Below are 18,853 nucleotides of genomic sequence, written 5' to 3' on the forward strand. Positions count from 1 at the left end.
GATGCATTGACAGTCATTTTCCAATATTCCATAGACTCTGGATCAGTTCCTATGGAGTGGAGGGTAGCCAATGTAACCCCACTTTTAAAAAAAGGAGGGAGAGAGAAAACAGGGATTAATAGACCGGTCAGCCTGACATCGGTAGTGGGTAAAATGATGGAATCAATTATTAAGGATGCCATAGCAGCGCATTTGGAAAGAAATGACATGATAGGTCCAAGTCAGCATGAATTTGTGAAAGGGAAATCATGCTTGACAAATCTTCTGGAATTTTTTGAGGATGTTTCCAGTAGAGTGGACAAGGGAGAACCAGTTGATGTGGTGTATTTGAACTTTCAGAAGGCTTTCGACAAGGTCCCACACAAGAGATTAATGTGCAAAATTGAAGCACATGGGATTGGGGGTAGTGTGATGATGTGGATTGAGAACTGGTTGTCAGACAGGAAGCAAAGAGTAGGAGTAAATGGGTACTTTTCAGAATGGCAGGCAGTGACTAGTGGGGTACCGCAAGGTTCTGTGCTGGGGCCCCAGCTGTTTACATTGTTCATTAATGATTTAGACGAGGGGATTAAATGTAGTATCTCCAAATTTGCGGATGACACTAAGTTGGGTGGCAGTGTGAGCTGCGAGGAGGATGCTATGAGGCTGCAGAGTGATTTGGATAGGTTAGGTGAGTGGGCAAATGCATGGCAGATGCAGTATAATGTGGATAAATGTGAGGTTATCCACTTTGGTGGTAAAAACAGAGAGACAGACTTATCTGAATGGTGACAGATTAGGAAAAGGGGAGGTGCAATGAGACCTGGGTGTCATGGTACATCAGTCATTGAAGGTTGGCATGCAGGTACAGCAGGCGGTTAAGAAAGCAAATGGCATGTTGGCCTTCATAGCGAGGGGATTTGAGTACAGGGGCAGGGAGGTGTTACTACAGTTGTACAGGGCCTTGGTGAGGCCACACCTGGAGTATTGTGTACCGTTTTGGTCTCGTAACTTGAGGAAGGACATTCTTGCTATTGAGGGAGTGCAGCGAAGGTTCGCCAGACTGATTCCCAGGATAGCGTGACTGGATCAACTGGGCTTGTATTCACTGGAGTTCAGAAGAATGAGAGGGGATCTCATAGAAACATTTAAAATTCTGACGGGTTTAGACAGATTAGAAGCAGGAAGAATGTTCCCAATTTTGGGGAAGTCCAGAACCAGGGGTCACAGTCTAAGGATAAGGGGTAAGCCATTTAGGACCGATATGTGGAGAAACTTCTTCACCCAGAGAGTGGTGAACCTGTGGAATTCTCTACCACAGAAAGTTGTTGAGGCCAATTCACTAAATATATTCAAAAAGGAGTTAGATGTAGTCCTTACTACTAGGGGGATCAAGGGGTATGGCGAGAAAGCAGGAATGGGGTACTGAAGTTGCATGATCAGCCATGATCATATTGAATGGTGGTGCAGGCTCGAAGGGCCGAATGGCCTACTCCTGCACCTATTTTCTATGTTTCTATGTTCTATGTGTCTTCCCCTGTAATAATGCAAGCCGCTTTATTAACTGTTGGCCTGAGTGAGCACCAAAGATTGCAACTATGATTCGACCAAGCAGAGCCCTAGTTGTTTTAAAACCTACTACCTTTCCCCGGTGAATCCCTAAAGCTCGCAGAATCGTGTGAACCCTCTGTTTTTCCGATATGTCCCCTGATTGCCACCATCCCAGAATATTATACCACCACTGGGCAAACATTAAAATCCTGAAGCGGTGCAGGTCCCACTTCACCCAGGATAGCTCTCATGTCCTGTAACTTTATCCCTCCTCGCTCAAAACAGGAATTCCCAAAACCACTTAAGGTAGTGTTCCCTTCATGAGCTCCATAGAGAGTAGAGGAATCATGATCCTGCTCTCGCCTTGTCCGTCCGGACATGCTTCCCCCACTCTCCTGCAGTGGAAGGCCGTGTGTAGTGTTACGGGGTGTTAAGCGTCTGAGGAACTGAAGAGGCATCTAACTGCTCCGCCTCCATACCTAACGTTGCCACGCGAACCACACGGGTTTGAGGCTCCGAAGTCAGAGAAGACAAAGGAGCTGCGGATGGGAACGGTGAGCATTCTCCCTGTCCCTTAATCCCCTTTTCAACTCTCAAACCCGGGGAATCCTTCGAATACCACCCGGCTTTATCAATTGCTGTCTCCGCTGGCAACCTAATGCCACCATCTGCTGCAGCTTAGATATTCCTTTCTCTAGATCTTGATTACGGTTCTGTTCATCAGCAAGATGCTGATCCAGCTTCAGAACAGTCCTGGCTTCCCCGAATGCCTGAACTCGCCAGTTCTCTATTTCTTTCCTAGCTGCTGTTAGCTGCTCTGTGTGTTCTGAAACTTCTCTATCTCTAGCCTCACCCTCTTCTCCTAACGTTTGAATCCCCAGCATTAGACATTGCAACACTAACGCTTTTCTCTTTTTATCACTTTTTAACCCAAACACTTTAATCTTTTTTAACTGGACACTCTCCACTAAGGACTGCCCTGTCTCTCTCCATCCTCCTGTCAATGTTTCCTGTCTTATCCCATAAGGTCCCCCTTTAGACTCAATCCACTCATTAAGAAATGACTGGACCTCAACTGGAATATCCCCTGATCCTCCCATTACTACCTGGAGATCCCTTTAAGTCAACTAAGAGAATGCTCACCCCTTGAACTGATGTGTGGGAAACACTTCTTCGAAAAACTCAGCCAACGAACTTTTGAAAATCATGTCGGGATCTTCGAACAACTCAGCCAACTTTCTGCTTCACGTCGGGGTCTTCGAATAAGCCAACGAACTTTTGAACAAAATATCGGGGTCACCAATATGTTGTAAAGCTTTCACGCTTTTTTCGCTTCGTTGCTTTTAATATCGAATTACCCGCACACACTCAGTTGTAGTAAAGGCAGGATCGGGTCTTTTATTTAAACATTAACACTAAACAAACCAAGTATGAAAGTTACTGAGAACACTTCACAAAGGCAGCTTGCTTCGATTTCCGTGGCTGCTTGCGACACACACCTTCCGAATGTCCAGTGTCTCTACAGTCCAAGTGTCTCTACAGTCCATAAGAGTCTGTGTGACAAAAGCCAGTTCCAGCTTCTATGGGGCCAAGTTTCGGCCTGAGTTGCTCCTGTTTTTTTGGAGCAACTGGTTTAGAATGGAGTATCTTAGGAATTTGAATTCTCGGCATTTAGTTTGCTCCAGTTCTAGTCAGTTGGAACAGTTTCACTTTGGAACAGAATTTTTTTTTCAAAAGGGGGCGTGTCCGGCCACTTACGCCTGTTTTCAAAGTTTAGGCAGTGAAAACTTACTCCAAACTAACTTAGAATGGAGTAAGTGAAGGTTTTTGTACGTTCGAAAAAACCTTGTCTACACTTTAGAAAATCAGGCGTAGGTTACAAATTAGGCGTAGGGAATGGGGGGGGGGGGGTTTAAAGGGAAGTTTACAAACATTAAACACTTCAGTTTTACAAATAAAGAGCCATTATCAATAATAAATGATAAATACATCAATAAATCAACCAATAAATCAATCAAAAAAAATTAATAAAAAAAAATTAAAAAAAATCAATAAATAAAACATTTTCTACTTACCGACTGCAGCACCGGGAGTCCTCCAACAGCGTGCTGGGACGGCTCCCCCAGTGTGTCTCTGTCAGTGTCTCTATCTCTCTGTCTGTCTGTGTGTGTGTCTCTCACTCTCTGTCTGTCAGTGTCTGTGTTTCTGACAGCGAGGGGAGGGGGAGAAGGGGGGTGGGAGGGGGAGAAGAGGGAGGGAGGGGGGGAAGGAGCGAGGAAGGAGAGAGGGAAGGAAGGAGAGAGGAGGGAGGGAGGGAAGGAAGGAGAGAGGGGGAAGAGAGGAGGGAGGGAGGGAGGGAAGGAGAGTGGAGGGAGGGAGGGAGGGAAGGAGAGAGGAGGGAGGGAGGAAAGGAGAAAGGAGGGAGGGCGGGAAGGAGAGAGGAGGGAGGGAGAGAAGAAGAGAGGAGGGAGGGAAGGAGAGAGGAGGGAGGGAGGGAAGAAGAGAGGAGAGAGGGAGAGAGGAGGGAGGGAAGGAAGGAGAGAGGAGGGAGGGAAGGAAGGAAGGAGGGAGGAGGGAGGGAAGGAAGGAAGGAGAGAGGAGGGAGGGAGGGAAGGGAGGGAGGGAGAGAGGAGGGAAGGGAGGAGGGAGGGAGGGAGGGAAAGAGAGAGGAGGCAGGGAGGGAAGGAGAGAGGAGGGAGGGAGAGAAGGAGAGAGGAGGGAGGGAGGAAGGGAAGGAGAGAGGAGGGAGGGAGGGAGGGAAGGAGAGAGGAGGGAGAGAAGGAGGGAAGGAGAGAGGAGGGAGGGAAGGAGAGAGGAGGGAAGGAAGGAGAGAGGAGGGAGGAAAGGAGTGAGGAGGGAGGGAGAGGGGAGGGAGGAAGAGAGGAGGGAGGGAGGGAAGGAAGGAGGGAGGGAGGGAGGGAAGGAGAGAGGAGGGAGGGAAGGAGAGAGGAGGGGGGGAGGGAAGGTGGAAGGAGAGAGGAGGGGGGGAGGGAGAGGGAAGGAGAGAGGAGGGAGGGAGGGAAGGAGAGAGGAGGAGAGAGGGAGGGAGTAGGTGGGAGGGGGGAAGGAGAGAGGAGGGAGGGTAGGCGAGAGGAGGGAGGAAGAGAGGAGGGAGAAGGGAGGGAGGGAGAGAGGAGGGAGGGAGGGAGTGGAGGAGGGGGGAGGGGGAAGGAGAGAGGAGGGAGGGAAGGGGAGAGGGAAAGAGAGAGGAGGGAGGGAGGGGAGGAGGGAGGGAAGGAGAGAGGAGGTGGGAAGGAGAGAGGAGGTGGGAAGGAGAGAGGAGGGAGGGAAGGAGAGAGGAGGGAGGGAGGGAGGGAAGGAGAGAGGAGGGAGGGAAGGAGAGAGGAGGGAGGGAGGGAAGGAGGAAGGAGAGAGGAGGGGGGAGGGAAGGAGTGAGGAGGGAAGGAGTGAGGAGGGAGGGAGAGAGGAGGGAGGGAGGGAGAGAGGAGGGAGGGAGGGAGAGAGGAGGGAGGGAGAGAGAGAGAGAGAGAGAGAGGAGGGAGGAGGGAAGGAGAGAGGAGGGAGGGAGGGAAGGAGAGAGGAGGGAGGGAGGGAAGGAGAGAGGAGGGAGGAGGGAGGAGGGAGGGGAGGAGGGAGGAGGAGAGAGGGAGGGAGGAGGGGGGAAGGGAAGGAGAGAGGAGGGAGGGAAGGAGAGAGGGAAGGAGAGAGGAGGGAGGGAGGGAAGGAGAGAGGAGGAGAGAGGGAGGGAGTAGGTGGGAGGGGGGAAAGGAGAGAGGAGGGAGGGTAGGCGAGAGGAGGGAGGAAGAGAGGAGGGGAGAAGGGAGGGAGGGAGAGAGGAGGGAGGGAGGGAGTGGAGGAGGGGGGGAGGGGGGAGAGAGGAGGGAGGGAAGGAGAGAGGGAAGGAGAGAGGGGAGGAGGGAGGGGAGGAGGGAGGGAAGGAGAGAGGAGGTGGGAAGGAGCGAGGAGGTGGGAAGGAGAGAGGAGGGAGGGAAGGAGAGAGGAGGGAGGGAGGGAATGAGAGAGGAGGGAGGGAAGGAGAGAGGAGGGAGGCAGCGAGGGAGGGAAGGAGAGAGGAGGGAGGGAAGGATAGAGGGAAGGAGGGAGGGAAGGAGAGAAGAGGGAGGGAGCGAGGAGGGAGGGAGGAGAGGAGGGAGGGAGGGAAGGAGAGAGGAGGGAGGGAGGGAAGGAGAGAGGAGGGAGGGAAGGAGAGAAGAGGGAGGGAATGAGAGAGGAGGGAGGGAAGGAGGGAGGGAAGGAGAGAGGAGGGAGGGAAGGAGAGAGGAGGGAGGGAAGGATAGAGGGAAGGAGGGAGGGAAGGAGAGAAGAGGGAGGGAGAGAGGAGGGAGGGAGGAGAGGAGGGAGGGAGGGAAGGAGAGAGGAGGGAGGGAGGGAAGGAGAGAGGAGGGAGGGAAGGAGAGAAGGGGGAGGGAAGGAGAGAGGAGGGAGGGAAGGAGAGAGGAGGGAGGGAAGGAGAGAGGAGGGAGGGAGAGAGGAGGGAGAAGGGAGGGAGGGAGAGAGGAGGGAGGGAGGGAGGGGAGGAGGGGGGGAGAGAGGAGGGAGGGAAGGAGAGAGGGAAGGAGAGAGGAAGGAGAGAGAAGGGAGGGAGGGAAGGAGAGAGGAGGGAGGGAGCGAGGGAGGGAAGGAGAGAGGAGGGAGGGAGCGAGGGAGGGAAGGAGAGAGGAGGGAGGGAAGGAGAGAGGGAAGGAGGGAGGGAAGGAGAGAGGGAAGGAGAGAGGAGGGAGTGAGAGAGGAGGGAGGGAGGAGAGGAGGGAGGGAGGGAAGGAGAGAGGGGGGGAAGGGAAAGAAGGAGGCTCAACGGCCGGGCCCAAGACCTCGGGCTGGATTTACAGGTAGGTGGCGTTGGGTCTCCAGGGGGAGTTGCTGAGGTCCGGGGGTGAGGGGGGGGGGGGAAGCAGAGGTCAAGTCACCGGGGGGGGGGAGGGGGAGGGGAGAGTAGGGGTCGGGTTGGGTCCGGTCGGGTGGGAGGAGCCTTATTCACGCAGCCCCAGTGAGGCCATTTGGCCAGGGCTAGGGGCTACGTGCTTCGGGACCCTCCCACAGTTTTGGGCACCTGGAGCTACTGCACATGTGCGCCCACTGTAGGGACCTGGCTCCGCCCCCTACAGCTCGTGCTGCGCTGTGCCCAGCTCCAGAGGACCTGCAGGGAGCTGGAGAATAGGTGAGTTTTTTTTAGGCGCACTTTCTGGCGCGAAAAACGGGCGTCCAGGTCCGGGCTGCGCCGTTTTAGGCGTGGCCCGAAACTTGGGCCCTATATCTAAAAAGCCTTTGAACTCTTATTCTTTGCATTTAGACAATCATGACTTAACTGCTTTCTGAATCGTTTAACATAACGACTATTATTTCCACCGTAACAAGACACTCAAATACTTAACCTTGCTTGTTTAACCTACAGATGTCATTAAATAGTAACAAAGATACAATCAAATATTTAACATACAGACAATGACCATTCCTCATTTCAATGGCTGAAGGCACCACATTGTCAAACAGTCTCTTTCGATCCAAAACTTCTAATTTTCCTGTTTTTAATCCAAACTTCAATCTTCCTGTTTTCTTAATCCAAACTTCAGACCGCGTGTTGAAGCAAAGAGTTCAGAAATGCGGGACCGTGCTCCCACAATGTGAGATGTAATATCTGGTTCATTCTTTGCATAGATTATGTTTTGGTTCATTGGGCACAAGTTTGAATGCAACAAATGCCTGCATCAAATATGGCTATTTCTTGAGAATGTTGCCCAATTGTGTGCTGGATTCGAAAGGTATGGGGAAACCTCGACTATCCAGTAGAACTGTATGTACGAAACTGATGTGGGAGACAGTACAAACTTGGCAAGTAATGAAAAAATCCAGCTGTACAGTTTTCATGGCGTCGATATCAAACCCCCCCCCCTCCACCACCCCTCCCAAGATGGTCGGGTGTGGGAATTCAATCGTCAAATTCGCAAGATCAGCCATGATCTTGTTGAATGGCGGAGCAGGCTCGAGGGGCTAGATGGCCTACTCCTGTTCCTAATTCTTATGTTCTTATGTAAAAGCCACTGTGAACATTCCTGTTTCAGTTTCAACCACGGCTGGTATCAGTGTGCCTGAGAGGCAGGTCTGTCATTATAATATTTAAATGAGGCTCCTTTGATGAGATTTTGGCAGCAATTTGAAATGAACCCCACCTGAATGGGTTTCCCCGGGTTTAGGAAACTCATCAGTGTAAAAGGCGAGATTGAGTGGCACTTCATGGGGATAGTTAAAAGTCAGGATCTTAATAAAGGTTCAGTGTTCACAGTTGCTTTCTCAGTTCCTTCTGGGTAATGGTCTGATAATTGTGAGAGACTTATTTGTACAGTTTGGAGGTGTTGACACGGAGACCATCAGGTTGGGTGGCGCCATGACTGCTTTTAATTGGACTTCAGACGAGGAAGACAATCGGCACCCACAGCAGCTAGAGCATCAGAGGGTCTGAGGTCGCAAGAGGCACTACCCACGGAACAGGGTATACAGATACAGGCTCAGGTTCCTTGCCCTCTCAGAAGAGCAGTGCTTCCAAAGGCTGAGATTGTCACGTCAGGTGGTCGCTGACATCTGCAACCTCCTAAAAGAAGGCCTGCTGGACCTGGTGGACAGATATTACCAGTTAAAGTCACCGCCGCCTCAACTTTTTTGCCTCAGGTTCCTTGCAGGGCGCCACCGGAGACATACCGAGGGTCACACAGTCGGCTGCACATAAATGCATGAGGCAGGTGATGGATGGATTGTTTGCCAGAGCTGGGAGTTATGCAAACTACTCCTTTGATGACAGTTGCCCGAATGAGCGGCCACTCGGATTTGCGGCTCTGGCTGGTTTCCCACAGGTGCAGGGTGCCATCGAATGGACACACGTGGCAATCTGAGCACATCCAGATCAATCAGGAGTATTGGCCAACTGCATTAGATTTCATCTCGTGGCATGGAGGCCGCGACCTGCATGAGAACACCAGCGGCAGGTCGGGCCCATAAAAGGAGCGGCGAGCAGCCTGGGGAGCAGCGTGGAGGCCCCGGGAGCAGCGTGGAGACATACTACTCCAGGGAGCAGCGTGAGCTGGCAGGAGGGCGACGGCAGCAAAAAGTGACGCTATCAAGGTCTAGGTCGATGATTGGAGCGTGGGCAGACACAGCAGGAGCGGCAAGATCGGGGTGAAGGAGCAGCGAGAGATTGCAGTGCGACGTGATCGGGGCCCAGGAGAGGCGTGAGTTCGGGGCCAGGCGATAGGTGTGCACACTAGGTCCGTGCAGCAGAGCTGGTCTCCAGTCGTCTTGGGTAATCCTTGCCACTGGACCAAGACCTAGCTCTGTCAAGCCCGCATGGTGGCTGGTGTGCAACGGCCACCACACGTTAAAAAAATCCATGCACAGCCATCTTCCACCCTCCAAGATGTAATTCAGGTCCTTCATTGAAACACCTGTGAACTCATCCTTTTTTGGCGTGGAAACAAGTCATCTTCATTTCGAGGGACTGCCTATGATGATGATTAGATTTCATTCCATTAATGTTCAGCTGGTCTGCGACCAAAAGAAATGGTTCATTCATGTCTGCACTAGGTTCCCTGGGAGCTGCCCCGATGCTTTCATACGGCAGTAGTCCAACATCCCCGACCTGCTCATACCTGGAACTAGCCTTAAGGGGTGGCTGCTAGGTGACAAAGGATACCCCCTTCAACCTGGGTGACAACACGTCTGAGAAACCCCACCAATCAACCCCAAGAGCACTACAACGCGAGCCACATGACAACCAGATGTGTCATGGAGCAAGCCATCGGTCGTCAAGATGTGCTTCAGCTGCCTAGACAGGTCTGGCGGCACACTTCAGTACTCGCCAGCGAGGGTCTCTAGGATAATCGCGGTGTGCTGCGTTCTGCACAACACACAGCAGCAATGACGACTCGAAATTCATTCGATGAGGAGTCCAATGGAGAGGAAGACGAGGAGAAGGAAGATGAAGAGCAGCCGATTACATTGCTGCTTGGGATGCCATAATAGCTCAAAGGTTCAGTTACCCACACTGCTGATACCCCGAGCGGTACTGCTGATACACAGAGCGGTACTGCTGATACCCCGAGCGGTACTGCTGATACACAGAGCGGTAATGCTGATACCCCGAGCGGTACTGCTGATACCCCAAGCGGTAATGCTGATACCCCGAGCAGTACTGCTGATACCCCGAGCGGTAATGCTGATACACAGAGCGGCACTGCTGATACACAGAGCGGTACTGCTGATACCCCGAGCGGTACTGCTGATACCCCGAGCGGTAATGCTGATACACAGAGCGGCACTGCTGATACACAGAGCGGTACTGCTGATACCCCAAGCGGTAATGCTGATACCCCGAGCAGTAATGCTGATACCCCGAGCGGTACTGCTGATACCCCGAGCAGTAATGCTGATACCCCGAGCGGTACTGCTGATACCCCGAGCGGTAATGCTGATACCCAGAGCGGTACTGCTGATACCCGGAGTATTATTCCTAACTGTTCATGTTCCCCTGAAAGGCCTTCCGTCAATCGTGTTCCTAGTCTTCGCCTAACAGCCATCTGTTCAACTACCACATCCTATATAATGTATGTGAAAGCGCAAGCTCACATTTCTGAACGCTTTGCTTCGGCTGTTGTCTGGAAATATCGAAAGGTTTAAAAGTTGGAAGATTCAAGATTGGATCGAAAAAGGCTGCTAGACGACATGGTGCCTTTTAGCTACTGAAATGTTGAGTACTTGAGTATAACTTGTTATTATGCGGATAATAATCTATGCATGGAATCAAAGAAACTCCTCTGCTGATCATCTGAGTTGTGTATAGTAATTCATGACAGTGTCTGTATTTGAGTGTACCTTATTACTATTTGATGACATCATCTGTATATTAAATGATCTGGTTTGTGTATAGTAATTCAGAAAGCAGTTAGCCATAATCTCAGGACAATTCTACATCGTTGCATGTTAATTGTGTAAATGTGCTATGCAAAGAAATAAGGGTTCAAAGGCTTTTTAGGTATAAGAGATGGAACTGTAACATAAGAAATAGGAGCAGGAGCAGGCCATACGGCCCCCCGAGCCCGCTCCGCCATTCAATACAATCATGGCTGATCTGATCATGGACTGAGGTCCACTTCCCTGCCTGCTCCCCATAACCCCTTATTCCCTTATCATTTTAGAAACTGTCTATTTTGGTCTTAAATTTATTCATTGTCCCAGCTTCCACAGCTCTGTGAGGCAGTGAATTCCACAGATCCACAACCCTCTGAGAGAAGAAATTTCTCCTCATCTCAGTTTTAAATGGGTGGCCCCTTATTCTAAGATTGTGCCCCCTAGTTCTAGTCTCCCCCATCAGTAGAAACATCCTCTCCGCATCCACCCTGTCAAGTCCCCTCATTATCTGATACTTTTCGATAAGATCACCTCTCATTCTTCTGAATTTCAATGAGTAGAGGCCCAACCTACTCAACATTTCCTCAAAAATCAACTCCATCATCCCCAGAATCAACCTTGTGAACCTTCTCTGAACTGCCTCCAAAGCAAGTATATCCTTTCGTAAATATGGAAAACAAAACTGCACGCAGTATTCCAGGTGTGGCCTCACCAATACCTTGTACAACTGTAGCAAGACTTCTCTGCTTTTATACACCATCACCTTTGCAATAAAGGCCAAGATTCCATTGGCCTTCCTGATCACTTGCTGTACCTGCATACTATCCTTTTGTGTTTCATGCAAAAGTACCCCCAGATCCCGCTGTACTGCAGCACTTTGCAATCTTTCTCCATTTAAATAATAACGTAATGTGGTTACCAGAACTGTACACAGTACTCCAGCTGCGGCCTAACCAGTGTTTTACTCAGTTCAAGCATAACCTCCTTGCTCTTGTATTCCATGCCTCGACTAATTAAGGCAAGTATTCCATATGCCTTCTTAACCACCTTCAGGGATTTGTGAACCTGCACTACAAGATCTCTTTGTTTCTCTATACTTTTCAGTGTCATCCCATTTAATGTGTATCCCTTGCCTTGTTAGACCTCCCCAAATGCATTACCTCACACTTATCCGGATTGAATGCCATTTGCCACTGTTATGCCCACCTGACCAGTTCATTGATATCTTCCTTCAGTCTACAGCTTCCTTCTTCATTATCAACCACACAGCCAATTTTTGTATCATCTGCAAACTTCTTAATCATACCCCCTATATTCAAGTCTAAATCATTGATATATACCACAAAAATCAGGGGACCTAGTACTGAGCCCTGCGGGACCCCACTCGAAACAGCCTTCCAGTCACAAAAACACCCATCAACCATTACCCTTTGCTTCCTGTCTCTGAGCCAATTTTGGATCCGACATGCCAGTTTGCCTTGGATTCCATGGGCTTTTACTTTCGTGACCAGTTTGCCATGTTCTCTCTTGGTAGTCTGTCGTATCCAACAAAGACGTTGATGTGCTAATCATCAATGGCATGTGTCTTCAAGTGGCTGTATAGGCTAATTCTCGATGCACATAGTCTCTTGCACGTCGGACAAGGGAAGTTCGATGTGCCTGATGCTGACAGTACTGCCACCTGATGTCATCTATCTCTAGTGTCCCGCAGGCGTTGACATTGGCTTTCTTTGAAGGTCTGGCAGGCAGTCCTCATGAGCATTCGCCACTGGATTTTATTAGCTGCTGTATTCTCGAGGTCCTTTGGTTGGATGCCACAGTACTGGAGGTTAGCCTTGATGCAATCTTTGTAGCGCTTGCGGGGGCGCCCCTGGTGTCTTCGGCCTTCACAGAGCTCGCCGTGAAGAAGCTGACGAGGGATCCTTGACTCATCCATGCGGATGACATGTCCAGCCCACCGGAACTGGGCTCGCATGATCATCACCTCGATGCTGGTTGATTGTGCTCTCTCCAGAACCTCAAAGTTTGACACCCGGACTTGCCAGCGTATGTGGAGTATAGATCTGAGACTGCGCATATGGAAAGCTTCCAACTTTTTGATGTGACGCCTGTAGAGTGTCCAGGTCTCACATCTATAAAGGAGAGATGAGAGAACGACTGCTCTATACACCAACAGTTTAGTTGACAGTCGGACAGTGGTGGTGACTCAACACCTTAGTGCGCAAGCGACCAAGTGCCTGGCTGGCTTTACAGATCCTTGCATCAATCTCCTTGTCCAAGGACCCATCACTTGATATGGTGCTGCCAAGGTACTTGAAGCTGTCCACTGACTTTAGTTGTATACTGCCGATGAAGACTGTGGGAGCAGGTGCTGTGGTGCCAGGGGCAGGCTGATAGAGAACCTCGGTTTTACTAAGACTGATGGTTAGGCCAAACAATTCTGTTGCCTCAGCAAATTTGCTGAGTATGAATTGTAGGTCACTCTCCTTGTGTGCCATAAGGGCGCAGTCGTCAGCAAAGAGTGCCTCTAGGATGAGTCGTTTCCGTACTTTGGTCCTTGCAGCAAGGTGGCGGAGGTCGAACAGTGAACCATCTAATCGATATTTCAGGTAGACCCCAAACTCCAAGTCTTTTATGGCATAGTTCAGATGCAGGTAAAGAATAGGTTGAACAGAAATGGAGCGAGTACACAACCTTGTTTCACTCCATTTGAGATGGCAAATGGGGCCGTGGTTGTGCGGTCTGGGAGCACTTCACCTGTCATGTTGTCATGAAACAGCTTGATGATGTGGGCAAACTTCCTTGGGCACCCAAGTTTCGTCAAGATTGACCACAGCGCTGCTCTGTTGACAGTATCAAAGGCCTTGGTGAGGTCAATAAATATAGTGTACAGGTCCACGTTCTGCTCAATGCACTTCTCCTGCACTTGTCTGAGTGCAAAGATCATGTCCGTTGTGCTCCGACCAGGTCGAAAGCCGCATTGTGTTTCTGGAAGATTTACTTCTGAGACACTAGCTATGAGTTGGTTCAATACTATGCGGGCGATGATCTTCCCAGCAATGGACAGAAGCAATAGTCCTCTGTAGTTGCCACAACCTGCTTTGTTGCCCTTGTTCTTATAGCGGGAAACTATCATAGTGTCACGGAGGTCCTGTGGCATGTCTTCATCTTCCCAGATGCTAGTTATTATGTCATGAAAGGCCTCGAGAGTTGCTGGGCCTACTGCCTTGTAGATTTCGACAGGGATTCCATCCTTTCCTGGAGCCTTTCCAGTACTCACCTGGTTGATGGCTTTCTTTGCTTCGTCCATGCTGGGAGGAAGATCAAGATCTTCTTTGATAGGTTGCTGGGGTATGGAGTCAAGTGCTTCTTCGTTCACTGTTGAAGGTCGATTAAGAAGATTACTGAAGTGTTCTCTCCACCTCTCATTTATGCCAGTCCTGTCTTTGATCAAAGTGCTGCCATCTGCTGAAAGGAGTGGAGTAGTGCTGGGTTTTGATGGTCCATAGACTGACTTGATGGTGCTGAAGAACATCTTTGTATTGTGAGTTTCAGCATAATGTTCCTCTTCCTCTGCTTTCGTCTGCCACCATTTATCTTGCATCTGGCGAAGGTCTCTTTGTGCTTTGCTCTGCATGTGTCTGTAGCGGTCTCTCTTGGAAATTGAGGAAGGATCATATTGCCATTCTAGGTATGCTTTTTTCTTTTCATCCAGCGTCTTGCAGACCTCAACGTTGTTTTCATCGAACCAGTCTTGATGTACCTTCTTTTTGAGTCCAAGAGTTGTCTTTGCTGAGTCTGTCACCATCTGTTTGAGCTTTGTCCACTTCTGTGTGGTGTTGCCAGTGAGCGGTCCGTGAGACATCAGCCTGTTATTGAGGTCACCCTGGAACTGCTCACGGTAGCACTGATGTTTCAGCCGAGCTGTGTTAAAGGCACTTCTGCTCGGTTTTGGACGCTTGCGCTGAAGTGGAGCAATGTACAGCTGGAGAGTGGGTCTGACTAGATGGTGATCTGTCGAGCATTCTGCTCCCAGTTTCCGAATCTGCCTGAAGGGATTAACAAAAGACTTATGAAACTGCGTTTCCCCCTGAATGCCAAGCGCCACATCACCATTATAAGTGCTTATGCACCCACCCTTCCAAGCCCCGATGAGATTATGATAGAGAGGTTCTATGAAGATCTAGACAGACTGGTCAGGTCCACACCTGCTGGGGACAAGTTGATCATCCTGGGTGATTTCAACGCACGAGTTGGAAAAGACAGCAAACACTGGAAGGGAGTCATTGGACAGCACGGCACAGGAAAATTAAACAGTAATGGCCTCCTCCTCTTGAGTATGTGCGCGGAGAACGACTTGACTATCACAAATACTCCATTCAGGCAGGCTGACAAGTCTGCCATGTGGGATCTTATTAAAAGCCTTGCTAAAATCCATATACACTACATCAAATGCACTACCCTCATCAACCCTCTTTGTTACCTTCTCAAAAAATTCAATCAAGTTAGTCAGACACGACCTTCCCTTAACAAATCCATGCTGACTGGCTTTGATTGATCCATGTTTTTCTAAATGAAGATTTATCCTGTCCCTCAGAATTTTTTCAAAAAATGTTCCCACCACCAAGGTTAGGCTAACTGCCCTGTAATTACTCGGTCTATCCCTTTCTCCCTTTTTAAACAATGGTACAATATTAGCAGTTCTCCAGTCCTCCGGCACTACACCTGTAGCCAGAGAGGATTGGAAAATGATGGTCAGAGCCTCTGCTATTTCCTCTTTTGCTTCTCTTAACAGCCGAGAATACATTTAATCCGGGCCTGGGGATTTATCCACTTTCAAAACAGCTAAACCCCTTAATACTTCCTCTCTCACTATGTTTATTTCATCTAATATTTCATACTCCTCCTCCATGATTGCAATGTCTGCATTGCCCCTCTCTTTTGTGAAAACAGACGCTGTATTCATTAAGAACCATATCCATGTCTTCCACCTCCACACACAGATTACCTTTCTGGTCTCCAATAGGCCCTACTCTTTCTTTAATTATCCTCTTGCTCTTAATGCATTTATAAAACATCTTTGGGTTTTCCTTGATTTTACTTGCCAAAATGTTTTCATGCTCTCTCTTTGCTTTCCTAATTTCCTTTTTAATTTCACTTTGTATACTCCTCTAGGATTTCTGCAGTATTGAACCCTCGGCATCTATCATAAGCCTCCCCTTTTTTCTTTATCCTACCCTGTATGTCTCCTGACATCCAGGGGGCTCTAGATTTTAGACCCATCCTTTTTCTTTAAGGGAACATTCTTATGGATCTGAGGCAAGGGCGATGCATAGAAGGCACTTCAAGTCGCTGGAGATATATCACCAACGATGTCTCCGCAAGATCCTGCAGATCCCCTAGGAGGACAGGCGCACCAACATCAGTGTCCTCGACCAGGCTAACATCCCCAATATATAAGCACTGACCACACTCGATTAGCTTCGCTGGGCAGGCCTCATTGTTCGCATGCCAGATACGAGACTCCCTAAACAAATGCTTTATGCGGAGCTGCTTCATGGTAAATGAGCCAAAGGAGGACAGCAGAAACGTTATAAGGACACCCTCAAAGCCTCCCTGGTAAAGTGCGACATCACCACTGACACCTGGGAGACCCTGGCCGCAGACCGCCCGAGGTGGAGAAAGTCCATCCGGAGAGCGTGAAGAGGCCAAGCGTAGGCTGCGGAAGGAGTGCGCGGCAAACCAGCCCCACCCACCTCTTCCCCCGACGAATGTCTGTCCCACCTGTAACAGGGTCTGTGGCTCTTGTATTGGACTGTTCAGCCATCAAATAACTCACTTTGGGAGTGGAAGCAAGTCTTCCTCGATTTCGAGGGACTGCCTTTGATGATGATGAACATCCACCTGCAGACCAGACAGGTGGGACCTCACTCAGGTTAAGGTCTCATCGGAAGGACAACAATGGGTTCTCATTTCTGCTATTTCAGTGTTAAACATAAGCACAACTGCATGCCTTTCGATGGGCAGCGCTGAGACGTAAGGCTGCCAGTGGGACCTTGTCTGCTTTGCAGGACTCCTCGCCAGTCCATCCAACCAATTCTAACTTTAAAAAAACGTTCCTGGCGCTGGGAGGAGCTGTGCACATTTAACGACAGCTGGATGGTTTGCGGCAGTGTGTCTGCAGCCTTTTGCACGATGTTAATGTGTGTGTTGCTTTCTGGCAGTGTGGCAGAGTGTGTGGACGTGGTGGACGAGGAGACATCGGCGGTTCAGCGACAGCAGCAGCCACGCCAGAGATGCAGCGGGCAGGTGGGGACAACCTGAAACGGACAGGTAAGCAGGAAGCGCAGGGAGTGAGTGGAGCACAGGCAGCGGACAGTGCTTTAACACTGCAGTCCTGACACCTCAGAAACGGCCAGCAGTGTCCACGTAGACACACACTCCTGAATGTAACCAAACTCCACAAAGTAAATAATGATAATGATTGATAACGCGAAATCGCACATCAAGAGACTGGATCACCCATTGGAATCGGAGCTGAGTCCCACTCTCACCCCAGCAGCAGCAGAAGGGCTTTGTTTACTTTCCTCTCTTCCCTGAGTTAGATTGCCCTGAGTTTAGATCAGAGAAAGCTTCCCTGCCTCCAGCCAATTTTGCAACAGTGTGTGCTCATTGCACAACTAGCCTTGCCCGAAAATCCTGGCAAGTTTTCTTTTTCTGAGTAGGGATTTTAAAAAAATACATCAACTTCAAACTCCGTTCTTCTGTTTTTTTTTTTGGGGGGGGGGTTAGGTGCTGGTTTTGATTCCACCGCTGCGGATGTGCCTCAGAGTGTTGGGAGGAGAGCACCGAAGGAGACAGTGATGGAGGAGGGAAGCAGCAGAATGAAGAGAATCTTTGGCTTCGAGCTGTCAGATTTCAGAAGCTGGCATCGATTTGTGTGTCTGTTGAACCGGCCCACTGACCCTGCGTCCCTGGGGGTCTTCAGGTTTCTCTTTGGTGAGTATAGATATCTTTTCTAACTGACGAAGGTTTTTTTTTTGCGAAAGTGTTGTTTAAAGTCAGCTCATTGGGAGTGCTCTTGCCTCTTGAGTCAGAACGTTGTGGGTTCAAGTCCACCGCCAGAGACTTGAGCACAAAATCTAGGCGGACATTTCAGTGCAATACTTTTTTTAGAAAAAAACATTATCTGGTCACGTATCTCATTGCTGGTTGTGGGATCTTGCTGTGCAAATTGGCTGCCACTTTTCCAACATTACTACAGTGACTATAAAAGTACTTAATTGGCTTAAACCTCTTTGGAATGTCCTGAGGTTGTGAAAGGTGCTACAGAAATGCACTTCTTTTTCTTTTTGTTAAACATTTGCAATGTCTGGTACATTGCCCACACTGCGCGCATATGCATTGTCGAGCTGCTCCATGAAAACAGGACTCAATTGGTAAAGTGTGTAACTGATCCCATCCAGACCAGAGGGTCCTAGGCCAAGCCCTGGTCTGCGCCGTGTTGGCTGATCTGAGCTGGGGTGCCGTAGTCGGCCGCAGTGCCCTGGAATGGGAAGGGGAACATTGGACCAGAGTTCCCGATTGTACCCGGTGATATTGCTGGACAGTGTGTACAGAGATCACTGGTTCCTGATTAGATCGATATGAATAGCTTGCTGACACTCCCAGTATAAATAGCTGTCAGGATTCCTCCCCCACCCCACCCCCTCAATTCACCTCTTCCAGTAACCACGCACCATGAGGGCTCACATCTGACATAACAGCACTGCGCAGTGGAACCAAACTCAACTGGTTTGTGATTGGCAAATATCTCACATGAGCCAGAATCACTGGTTCCACCTCGTGTCAGTATAATCTAATTGGACAGCCTGGCTTTAACCTCTGATTGGTGAGAACCAACATCGAACTCTGAATATTTGGAGACTGACCAGGTGGTTGCTGATAGCAGGGTGAAGATGCTGCAAGGCCATCATGCTGGCTCCTGCTGGAGTACAGTTGTAGCATGCTGGCTGGCCCCCTCGTGAACTTTCTCTGTTTGAGCCCAGACAGTTAGGTGTCGTCTGGCTGTCCCCTTGTGGGAGGGGGAAGCATCCTAATCGATCCTCATCCTATCCTCATCAGCACCCACATGCACACATTAATGGGGGATATTAACTTTCATATAGATTGGGAGAAGCAGACTAGCTCATGTCAGAAAGGTAGTGAATTTGTTGAATGAGTTCAGGATAGTTTTCTGCAGCAATATGTCCTAGGGGGCAGACCATATTAGGTTGTTAACTAAATCTGGCTCATTATTAAATCTAACGGTGCGTGAACGTTTATCTAATAGCGATCATAACATGATCGAGTTCTACATAGTGTTTGAAAGGGAGAAACATGAAACAGCTACTATGAATCTAGATTTGGGTAAAGCCGACTTCAATGCGATGAGACAGAGATTGTC

General features: G+C 49.6%; 1 protein-coding gene across 5 annotated transcripts in view; it reads left to right on the plus strand.

Annotated features, from left to right (window-relative positions):
• The window catches only part of ggcx (gamma-glutamyl carboxylase), a 227,662-nt gene that overhangs the window by 146,566 nt on the left and 62,243 nt on the right, over window positions 1-18,853 (plus strand). For 2 of the 5 annotated variants that reach the window (XM_070866184.1, XM_070866185.1), the window contains exon 3: window positions 16,632-16,740. The exons of 2 other annotated variants lie outside the window; for them this stretch is intronic. In XM_070866184.1, coding sequence (XP_070722285.1) covers window positions 16,704-16,740 — 37 coding nt within the window. In that variant the 5' untranslated portion in view covers window positions 16,632-16,703. Of the gene's footprint in view, window positions 1-16,631; window positions 16,741-17,199; window positions 17,407-18,853 lie in introns of all 5 variants that reach the window. One more of the 5 variants, XM_070866186.1, reaches the window with a different exon arrangement.

Source organism: Pristiophorus japonicus, chromosome 22 (genome assembly GCF_044704955.1).
Source record: "Pristiophorus japonicus isolate sPriJap1 chromosome 22, sPriJap1.hap1, whole genome shotgun sequence".
Taxonomy (NCBI): domain Eukaryota; kingdom Metazoa; phylum Chordata; class Chondrichthyes; family Pristiophoridae; genus Pristiophorus; species Pristiophorus japonicus.